Source organism: Alexandromys fortis, unplaced genomic scaffold (assembly GCF_014885135.2).
Source record: "Alexandromys fortis isolate MF-2015 unplaced genomic scaffold, M_Fortis_MF-2015_v1.1 scaffold_33, whole genome shotgun sequence".
NCBI classification, from domain to species: Eukaryota; Metazoa; Chordata; class Mammalia; order Rodentia; family Cricetidae; genus Alexandromys; species Alexandromys fortis.
Window position 1 is genome coordinate 14,512,021 of NW_026067917.1, and position 11,445 is coordinate 14,523,465.

General features: G+C 46.3%; 1 protein-coding gene across 6 annotated transcripts in view; it reads right to left on the reverse strand.

The window, feature by feature from the left end:
* Cacna1b (calcium voltage-gated channel subunit alpha1 B) overlaps window positions 1-11,445 on the reverse strand; it is a 158,809-nt gene that overhangs the window by 118,750 nt on the left and 28,614 nt on the right. For all 6 annotated transcript variants that reach the window (XM_050139968.1, XM_050139969.1, XM_050139967.1 and 3 more), the window contains exons 4-6: window positions 6,681-6,772; window positions 4,290-4,442; window positions 2,695-2,885 (exon numbers count right to left, since the gene is read on the reverse strand). In XM_050139968.1, coding sequence (XP_049995925.1) covers window positions 2,695-2,885; window positions 4,290-4,442; window positions 6,681-6,772 — 436 coding nt within the window. The remainder of the gene's footprint in view (window positions 1-2,694; window positions 2,886-4,289; window positions 4,443-6,680; window positions 6,773-11,445) is intronic.

The window sequence follows — 11,445 nt, forward strand, 5'->3', positions numbered from 1 at the left end:
CTGCTCCCACACCGAGTGACCTCTCCATCTGGCTCCGACTCCCACAGCAGGTCAGAGGCTTCTGCCCACACAGAACCCAGTCTCCCCACTCAAAGGGGCGTTTGCCTCAACGTCCAGGATTGTCAGGAGGTGAAGGGCAGGTTCCCTCCAGAGTCCCCTGAAAAATTTTATCCAACCACCAACAGCCAGTCTCCATAGAGAGGGTGGGAAATAAATCGCCTTGGTGCACGGCTTCCTGCTCTGGACTGCATGTCGCCCGCATCCTCGTACCTCAGCATGTGTGTGTTTGGCCTCTGGACTCTAAAGGTTCAAGCACCCTCAAAATAGGCATTCCGTGTTCCTCAACCTTTTGCATCACCTGGTCCTCAGGCCAGACTCCTCCATAAAAGTGCCACTGCCAGTGAGTCCAGCTGAAATATATATGGGATGAAGCCACTCTGGCCTCTCTGTGCCAGTCCTTCCTGTGATATAAACACAGACAGGGAACCTGTCATTATGGCCATTCAACAAAGCTCCTGTGGGCTCTGAGGGCTATAGAAACCTGGCCAAACAGCAAGACTGTGGCCAGTATGGAGCTGATTTTAGGGTCTATCCTTGTGGAAATTTCTCTATGCTTGGCAAAAGAGAAGACCCAAGTCTCCGTCCCTGCCCTTGAGGCTGCATTCATGCTCCGCATCGGCCTACCACAGGACACCATCTCACTGAGAAACTGTCCTCTTCAGAGGCCCTCAGCCAGCTTCTCCTTTAACTCTTCACTTTCCTGCTCAAGCTTGACAGAGCTGACCAACAAGCATCTGCTAGGCACCTACTGAATGCTTAGTGCTAAGATCACCGGGGTCCTCATGAAACCGTGGGGGAGGCTCAGATACAGCTGCTAGAGTCCACGGAAGGAGAAACAGGGCTCCAGGGCCATGTGATGCCTCACCCTCAAGTATAAATGAGCCCCTCATGCCCCACTCTCCAGATCCCCACTATAACCAAACTCATCTACCGATCCAAAACCAAGGGTCCACTGCTCCTGCCTGCCCAGTCACCGGGCTCTAGTGCCTTTCCATTCCCATTGTCTACATCCCACAGCTCATAAGGGCTCTTCCTTGTCCTTGTTCCCTAGTAGATGGTTTACAAGACTCTGGGACAGGGTGAGGAAGGTAACAGGGCCATCTTCCTACAAAAAGATGGAGATTTCTTAGAGTTGGCTGCAGAATCATTGAGAAGAACCTCGGGTATATGTGAAATAAAGTGGGTCACCAGCCCCCCAGACCTTATATTGGACATCCATCACGGCCCCTGTGGTGGTTCGAATGGGAATGGACCCTATAGTTTCATAGATTTGGTCATCTAGGAGTGGCACTATTTGAAAAGATTTAGAGGAAGTGGGTCTCAGGGGTGGGCTTTCAAAGTTCAAAGTCCCTGCCAAGCCCAGAGTCTGTCTCTCTGCCTACAGATCAGGAAGGAGCTCTCCGCTACTGCTCCAGCACATGCTGATAAGGGACCAGACCACTAAAACGTAAGTAAGCCCCCAGAGTTAATGCTTTTCCTTACAATAGTTGTCTTGATCATGGTGCCCCTTCACAGCAATAGAACACTGACCAAGACAGCCACAACCCAGACTACCTCGAATTGCTGAGACAGGCTAGAATCCTAAAGAGAATGCGAGGGGGATGAAAGTTTATTTGCTTTATAATCCCACACCATTATCATCAAAAGAAGTCAGGGAGAGAACCCAAAGGAGGAGCCTAGAAGCAAGAACTGAAGCAGAGAACCTGGAGGAACACTACTTCCTGACTTCTTCAGCCTACTGGCTTATACAACCAAGACTACTTGCCCAGAGGTGGCATGACCCACAAGAGGTAGGCCCTCCCCAAATCAATCACTAATTATGAAAAGTCCCATGGGTTTGCCTACAGGCCAGACTTATGAAGACATTTTTTTCAATCGTGCGTGCATCTTCTCAGGTAATTCGAGTTTGTGTCAAGTTAACAGACCAACCAGGACAATGGACAAAGTATACAGAAAACAAACACACAAAACACGAGCTCTGGAGGAATTCCAGCATGATATGGGTGAGGAGGTGTCTGCACTTCCTCATCCTACTCCACGCCACCTTTACCTAGTCCTCAGACCTCACTGGCCCTTGACTCAGTCTAGAAAATTCCAATAGGAATATGCTAGTGGTCAATAGTAGGCTACAGGCCTAGGGCCTTGGCAAATTAATCAACTCTCTATAACCCGTTCTTAATCATTTGTTCAACAAGTCAACAGGGGTGTGGCCTGAGGCATCACAACAGGCTTCCTATGGGCAGGGGTGTGGCCTGAGGCATCACAACAGGCTTCCTATGGGCAGGGGTGTGGCCTGAGACATCACAGCAGGCTCACAGCATCAGCTGCTGTCATCACCGAGAGCAACAGCAGCATCTTCTCTGCGCTAACTCTCTGATCTAGCAGCCCCCAGTTTCAGCATCATAAAAGAAGACTGCAGGAGGACCTGGGTCCAGAGTATGAGCTGACATGGACCATAGGATCTTGATACAGGGTCCTATACTACACCCTAGAGCAGGAGAATGGGCTAAGGGAAGGGAAAGAAGTGTCCCTCAGAGAGACCCCAAGTCCCCTACACCCCCATTCCCCAGAGCACCATTCTGAGACCTCCAGCCCCCAGGCCTAGGCTAGGGCTAGGGCCAAGACGGAACTCACATTGTAGAGGATGTCAGTCCAGCCCTCCATGGTGATACACTGGAACACTGTCAAGATGGCAAACAGGATGTTGTCGAAGTTGGTGATGCCAAAGTTGGGTCCTGGCCAGTACTCCCGGCACTCAGTGTCACCCTCACACAGCCGAGCAGGGGCCTCTTTGCCACAGGGAAAGTCACCCACAGGGTCTGCGTCTGTGAGGAGGGAGTAAAGCAAAGCTGAGATCTCTGCTCCCTAAGGCGCCACCACTGGCCTTAGGCACCCTTTATCACACCTGTGCCTGATCACCTGACTGGTCCTCTCACTAACCTAACATCTGCCCACACCCCCAGCAACATGCTCACCCCTCTCTCTTCCTTGCTCTCCTGAAACCTCCCCGTTGTCACCATTCAGAAAGTCTCAAGATCCCTTCATCCTGAAATCAACACGAGCAGACGCCTATTTGCCTGCTCTAAGTGCAACCTGACTGCTCCTGCTCCAGCATGGGGCCGGGGGAGGGGGACGGATAAATGATGTTTAACAAATGATTACTACGCTTACTTCTCCTTCTCCAAACTGCTTGACTAAGGATTCAGAAATATTACCGTTTGGGCATTTGTGGCCAGTTGTCTTCAATGTGAGTGATGACAGTTCCGCTTCAATTCCTGACACAATTTCCCTCATTTCCTTGTCTCGTGCACCGCTGTAACTACCGATGCCACAAGGACCAGCTGCGACCACCATGACTTATTTGGTTTCCCACATTAAAGAAAGAGTTCTGAACTTACAATAGGGTTTAATATTTGCAGCGACTTTGGAGAATCTAACAAAATGACTTATTTCCAGTTTAGTAAAAGATTTTTTTCTAATGATGAATGACTTAATTCTAGCCAGAGCTTTTTCTGCATCTAAAAGATAATTATGCAGCTCTCTCCTTTTTATCTAATTATGCCTCACCCCTCAGAACAGCCTCTGGCTTCACCTACAGCATATTCCCAGATCGTGAATGCCACCCGCTCCAGCCACACTCTCCAACCAGCCGAGGGCTGCCATCCTAGCTCCTGGACTAAGAGTTTTTTCCTACTCAACTTGCTTCTATTTTTGCCTCCCCACTGCGGCACTGGGGCCAGAAGACACCACACCTTGTTCAAAGCCCTCCAGTCTTCCTATTTCTTGTAGAAGGCTCAGGTTCTTAGCCACAGCCCCGAAGCCACATGATTTCCTTATCTCAGTGTTCTTCCACTCTGCACGTTGGCACTTATGTCCCTGTAACTGGACCACTCTGGCTGGGTGGCCAAGCAGCTACCCTTGCCCTGCTCAGAAAGCTGTTCGTCATCGGCTTTACCAGGAAGGCCGCCCCTTGGGACCTTATGCAAACAGGCCTCAAGCCATCTATATCTATTCTATATCTATATATTTTGTTTCCTTCATAGATATTTTCACAGTGTTATTTTATTCATGTGTCTACTTATTTATTACTATTTCTCATAACATAACAAAAGTTCTACCTTACTGGTCTAGAAGCTCAAAAGTCCCTTTGATACTGAACCAGGTACCTGTTTTGTGGGTAAATACATCTGGGGTCCTCTTTTGAGTCCACGGGGCACTGCGAGACTCACCTGTGCTGTTGGGGAAGCAGGCTTTATGGAATTTGCCCATATAGAACTCAAGGCCGATGATGGCAAACATGAGAATGGCAAAGAAAAGCAGCAGCCCGATTTGCAGCAGTGGAACCATGGCCTTCATGATGGACTTGAGCACCACCTGCAAGCCTGCAACCAGAGGACAGCACAGGGAAGGTCAGCGGGCGGAAGAGGCAGAGTGAGAGCAGAGGAAGGACAGGACAGTGAGAGCTTATGTGGCAGGAGCCCTCATGGCAAAGCACAAGGTCCTCGGGAAAAGCAGGATGAACGTGTCTAAAAGTGAAGGAAGAAGACAGACAAGGGATTCTCAAAGCATGCGCACAGGATAGGGAGCGGGCACAGGGGAGAAAGATAAAGGAGAATTCAGAGTTTGGAAAGAGCAGAAAACACTAAGGGGGGTGGGGAAGAGAATGAAATACATAGAAGAAAAAGAAGCATCCAAAGAGGAATGAGGGATCTTGGGAATGAGGAGCAGGGGATCCTGGAAAAGTAAACAGAGATGCTTAGTAGATCCATCTCCTCGGAAAGGTAATTCTCCAAATTACCAGAAAGTGTCATGTCACTAGCCACAGGTCACAAGTGAGCTGGGCAGAAACTGTCAAGATAGACTATAACCCTTAATCCTTCACCCTTCCATCTTGGCCTCAGCTCTTAGATATGGAACAAAACCTTTGTCTATTCTGAGCAGAACAGGAAGCCCACCAAGGGTTTTCTTGTAGAGAAACCAGGCCCTTAGTAACCCTAAAGCCAAATCTCTGCCAGCCGGAGGGGACAGCCACAAGGAGCTGTTGACTGTGGTTTTCTTTCCTGCCTGGTTTCTTTCCTCCTACCAGGTCCCACAGCCATTTAGCCCCAAAGAAATCACACAGAGAGTCTGCATTAGTTATAAAATGATTGGCCCATTAGCTCAGGCTTATTATTAACTTTAATAATTTATATTAACCCATTATTCTTATCTGTGTTAGCCACATGGCTCAGTACCTTTTTTGGCGGGGCAAGTCACATCTTCCTTCTTTGGTGTCTGGACAGGACTGAGGAGGAATAAGCTTCCTCCTTCCCAGAATTTTCCTGTTCTCATTGACCCACCTCTACTTCCTGTCTGGTTGTCCCACCTATACTTCCTGCCTGGCTACTGGCCAATCAGCTTTTATTTAAAACGTAATTGACAGAATACAGAATTGTCCCACACCGAGGAACAGCCTACTCAGTCCCATGCCAACCTCATGCCCATATTTACCTTCTTAAGTGGCACCACCCAGAAGCATACCTATTGGCCATCTCAGTACCAGGCCCCTCTGGCGTTAAGACAAGGTTGCCCTTCACAGTCTTAGACATTTCTCTATTCTACCACCTTTCTTGGTCTCTAATCTGTTCTTCAATCCCAGAAAATGAAACTAAGAGGCAGAAACACAAGTAAGGAAAAACAACAGGGCCACTATGATAGTCTGAATGTAACTGGCCCCTGTGAGCTCATAGGGAGTGGCACTTTTAGGAGGTGTAGCTTTGTTGGAATAGGTGTGGTCTTATTAGAGAAAGTGTGTTCCTGTGGGGAGGGCTTTGAGACGTCCTATGCCCAAGATACCACCCAGGATCACAGTCCACTTCCTGTTGCCTTCTGATCAAGATGTAGCCAGCACCATGTCTGCCATGCCCCTCGCCATGACAATAATGGACTGAATCTCTGTACTATAAACAGCCACCTCAACAAAATGTTTACCTTTATAAGATTGCCATGGTCGTAATGTCTCTTCACATCAATAGAAACTCTAATAAGAGTCACTCTCTGGGATTTCGTCAAGAGTTTACTGAAAGGGGCTTTGTAGTGGTTTGAGTAAGAACTCGTCCCAATCTCAGGTATTTGGACACCTGGTCCCCAGTGTGTGGCCCTGCTTGCCAAGGTTATGAACTTTAGGATGTAAAGCCTTCCTGGAGGGATGCTGTCACTGAGGAGGAGGAGTGGGCAGCCTGGCTTCATTTCCAGTTTTCTCCGTCTGCTGCCTATGCGTCATTGAGATGTGCTCTTTGGACTTCCTGCCCTGCCACCTGCTGCTATGCCTCCCTCACCATGAAGGACTCTCCCTCTGGATCGTAAATGAAAACAAGCTCTTTTATGCATTGTTTTTGGCCCTGATGTTCACTTACAGTGGCAAAAGGTGACAATATAGATCTGCTCCTCTATCCTCTGTCAAAGGAGAAACCTGCAGGGGTAGCAGGTAGAGTATGTGTCCAGAGGCACAAGGCTCTGGGTTCAGTCCCCAACACCCTCCCCCCAGAGAAAAAGTAGTCAAAGGGCCCAAATCTTAGAAGTCACAGCTTTGATGAGGGTAGAAGAACTGTATTGGGCCTGACTGTCTCAGCTAGACTTACTTGGAATTCCAGACACCAGCTTCAGAGGTCTTAGCACACGCACAGCCCTCAGGGTCCGGAGGTCAAAGTCGGTTCCAGCGGTGGCAAGAATCCTGGCAAAAGCAAGGATAAGGGATAGAAGAGTTTCCACCTGAGTCCATGAAGAAACAACTCTCATGCTAACACTGTGTAGCCTTTCTCCAAGGGCAGCAACCATTCTTTCCCATGTGCCTGCCATCCAACCACAAGCCAGGACAGGTCATGGCCAGGCAAGGGGAACAGAACCGACTCCTGGAGGACCGCTGGCAAGGACTTCCTCTGCGTGGTCACGCGACCACTGGCCTGGCAATGAATCTTACTCCAGTTGAGTCCATGCCTAAACCACATTCCCAAATCAGCCCTAACTGTGCTTCCTGCTGCTTCACAGTGTGTAGTGGCAGAGGTAGACTGGATACTGAAGGACGCCCAAGTCTCATCTCCCATCACCCTATATCATACTGTCCTAGGAGAAGAGAGCAGAAGATTCAGGACTCGGGAAACATCATCATGGAATGATGTCAGCAAGAAGGCTGGGGCCAGGAGCCATGTAAATCCTTCCATCAGTTGCTTTTGTCATGGTGTTTTTATCACAGCAACAAGTAGTAAATAATACATGTCAGGTCCCTTCCTCCTGCAGCTGGGCTCCCATGTCAGGTCCCTTCCTCCCACTGTTGGGCTCCCGTGTCAGGTCCCTTCCTCCTGCTGCTCAGCTCCCATGGTCAACAGCAGAAATTTTGGGGAAAACTGTCATTCTTACTAGAGTTACAAGACATGAACTGAGAGATTGGCTGACCTTGAAGACAGATATTTTTAATTAACTAAGCATACAAACCCATAACACACCATCAAGAGGAAAGTAAGGCACTTTGTACTGTTCACCTCATCCAGACCAGCTGTTCAAGACTGCTGTGGCCGGTGACTGCAGAGACATCCACAGCCCTCACAGACCCTGAACACAGAGTTCATGTGGCATTACTGCCAGAGGATTAGTCCACCCTGTACAAATTCCACCTCATCCAGGGACCTAAGCTGAGACAGCTTCCTGTCACCTCGAAACTGGGCCAGCTACTTGAGTACATCTGACCCTGGGATGGTTGCAATGGTGACCTTGATGCCACACAGAAATGGCTGCAACATCAAGATCCAAAAGCTGCTCAGAGCACTGACTCAGGAGAGAAACTGAGACTCGTGTAGCCTCTACCTCACAGATACGGGTCAATGTGCCCAGAAAGAAAGAGTGCACAGTCAGTAGCCCAGGACATCCACATCTGGCCTGATAAACAGTCAGGCAGTAGTAGCCTTGTTCCTCCCTCTGAAGAGAGCAACACACGGCTATGGGACTGCACACACACAAAGCCTAGCCCTACAACCAGACAGACGGCAACCCTACCACACTCACCTGCTGTAGGCAACCCTACCACACTCACCTGCTGTAGGCAGCCAGCAGAAGCAATCACACATGCCCAAACCTAACTCAACAACCAGTAAGGAAACAGTCCTGTCCTTGATAAGCCAACACAGAGACCCTGGCTTGCAGAACTTTCAGGCACCTAGGCCCAGTCCAAGAGCCAACCAGGAATCAGACTACTTGGTGCTGATAAAGTTAATGAATGAAATAAGAATACACAGCTGATGATGGCTACACAAGCTAGATTAAGTAGAAGGTGAATTTTCTTATCCTGAAGACAGGCATTTTTAGCTAATTCAATCATATGAAAAAGTCACCAAGTTTATGGGGCCTACAGGTCATGATTAAACAAACAAAAACTGGCATATGAAAGTTCCAGGGAGTAAGGTGGAGAAAGGCACAAAAAGCACATTTAACAAAATAATACCTGAAAAATTTTCCAACTTGGGAGAGACATGGACATCTGGATTCAAGAAGCCATAGGCCTAAGGGACTCAATCCAAAAAGACTCTCCAAGGCACATTAGAACTTAACATTAGGTCAAAGGTTAAAGGCCAAGACAGAATTCTAAAATTAGAGGGGAAAAGTCACATATAAATGACTCCAATTAGAGTAGATTTCTCAGGACAAACTTGCAGGCAGAGAGATAATAAGATAACATTCAGAGTGCTGAAAGGGGAATGGGAGCCACAAATACCATACCCAGAAAAGTTTGCCCTCAGAAGTGGAGAACTAAGGTCTGTCTCAAATAAGCAAACCTAGATGGAATTCATCACCCCCAGACCAGCCCTATGAAACAGGATTAATGAAATCCTTTATCTAGAAGTGAAAACATCCATCATGAAAGAGACAAAAATGTAGAACTGATTGGTAGAGAAGATATACAAAAGTGAAAGGGAAGAAAGCCCTGTCGCTATAAAATCACCAAACGATAAGGATTCGTGAAAAAAAAGGAAGAATAAAATATATACAGCCAAGAGTAATTAATATGACAGGAGTCACTTGTTACCTATAAATAAAAATCTTTAAGTAAATCCCTCAATAGACTGGCTAAATTAAGTAGAAGGCCCAACTATATGCCCACTACAAGAAACTCACTTCATAAGAAAAGACACACTGCCTTCAAGTAACTTCACAAACAGGAGAAAGAAAGACGAAGAAGGCAATTGTACAATGATAAAAGGACAAATCAGCAACAGAATACAACAACTGTGAGCACATATGAACCCAACACTGAGCCAAACAAGCACATGAAGCAAATATCAGAACTACACGAGAGACAGGTTCCACCGTAATAACTGAAGATCTCAAAAACCCAACCTTTATCAATGGGCAATCCCCTATGTAGAAAATCAACAAAGAAACATCAATTAAATGAAGTCTAGACCAAATGATGAGAACACTTCCTACCACAACGTCAGAACACACATTTCTCTAACTACATAAACACCCTCTAGGAGAACCATACGTTAAGACATCAAAATCATATCATGTATCTTTTCCAACTACAGTGGAGAAAAATGAGGATCAACAATTATGGAAATCATATAAACACATGGAAATTAAACAGTATCCTGAATAATTAAAGAATCATAAAGAAATTACAGAGAAAGACTGAAAGTATTGCAGGACAAATGAGAAGAAAGAAACAGCACATCAAAGTATACGGGATACAGAAGAGTAGTCCTAGGAGTGGGTTAGCACAGGATAAGCTGTTGGTCCAGAGAGTGTCCTATACAAACAAGACATTCCATTGTGCATGAATGTATTAAGTATGTAGCAAGCAAGAGCTAAAAAAACAAGTAGCAAGTGGCAGACAGGTAAGGTCATCAAATCAGATACTGCTAACACCCAGCAGAAATGAACTGGGGAGCCTACTACCACAGTTGGAGTTTTCTTTCACCTTAGCATTCTGGGCAGAGGTCTCTCCACAAATGAGTTTCCAGCTTCTCATTCCCACCTTAACTGGATTTTTTTATACCATGGGATGAGCAACACTAACTTCTGTTGGAAATGGGTTATCTCCTAGCTGTTCTCAAAGGTACAATGTTTTTAATACCTTAGGCTGCTTGCTGTTCTCCTTTTCCCTTGTCATCGAGTCAGGTGACCAGTCTGCCTATGGCAAAGGGTCTTAGGAGTCACCTGAGAACATCCAGGATGGAGAGATAGCTCAGTCGCTAAAAGCACTTGTTCTTACAAAGGACCCAAGTTTGATTCCCAGCATCTATATAAGAACCCACAATTATATGCAACTCCAGTTGGAGGGGATCCAGCACCCTCTTCTGGCCTCTTTGGGAACTAGGCACACACATGGTATATATATATTCATGAAAAAACATTCATATACATAAAAAATTAAATATTTTCAAAAGAGAAAGGAACGAAGGGCTGGAGAGCACTGGCTACCCTTGCCTAGATTTGATTTCCAGAACCCACATGCCACACTACCATCCCTAACTGTAGTTCCAAGGGATCTATCTAATGCTGTATTCTGGCCTCCATAGGCACCATGTACATTTGGTACACAGACATACAAGCAAGCAAAATATCCATAGATATTGTTTAAAAACTGGTATTAAAACACTAAAGGGTGCCAAAGAACACTAAAATCATAAATTACAAATAGTAATTGAAAAGTCTTACCACAATACCATTTATACTGTGGGACAATGGTCTTGTACCCTGTAAAGATTTCTCACTTGTATTAGTTTAATAAAATGTTGATTGACCTGTAGCCAGGCAGGAAGTATAGGCGGGGCGATGAGAATAGGAGACTTCTGAGAAGTCTGCAGTCATCACCCAGGCACAGAGGAAGCAAGACAAGAATGCCTTGCTGATAAAAGAAAGGTACCACATCACATGGCTGACATAGACAAGAATTATGGGTTAATGTAGGATATAATAGTTAATAAGAAGCCTGAGCTAACAGGCCAGCCAGTTTATAATTAATGTAGACCACTGTGTGTTTCTTTGGGACTGAATGGCTGTGGGACCAGGAGGGACAGAAACCTTCTGTCAACAGACATAGAATACTATCAAGAAAACGAAAAAAAAAAAAAAAAGATTATTTTCAGCTTGGCCTAAAGATACAAGCCTAGCACCCCAGCTGCTTGAGGAACTGAGATATAAAGACCAGATGGTCTAGGCCATCCTTAGCTACAGAATGAGTTCAAGGCCAACATGCATAACTTAGTGAGACCGTCACAAAATTGAAAGTAAAATTAAGGCTGGGATATAGCTTTGTGGTAGGGTGTTGCCTAGCTTATGCAAGACCTAGGTTCGATTAACAACACTACAAAAAAAAAAGGAAGAGGAAGAGGAGGAGGAGGAGGAGGAGGA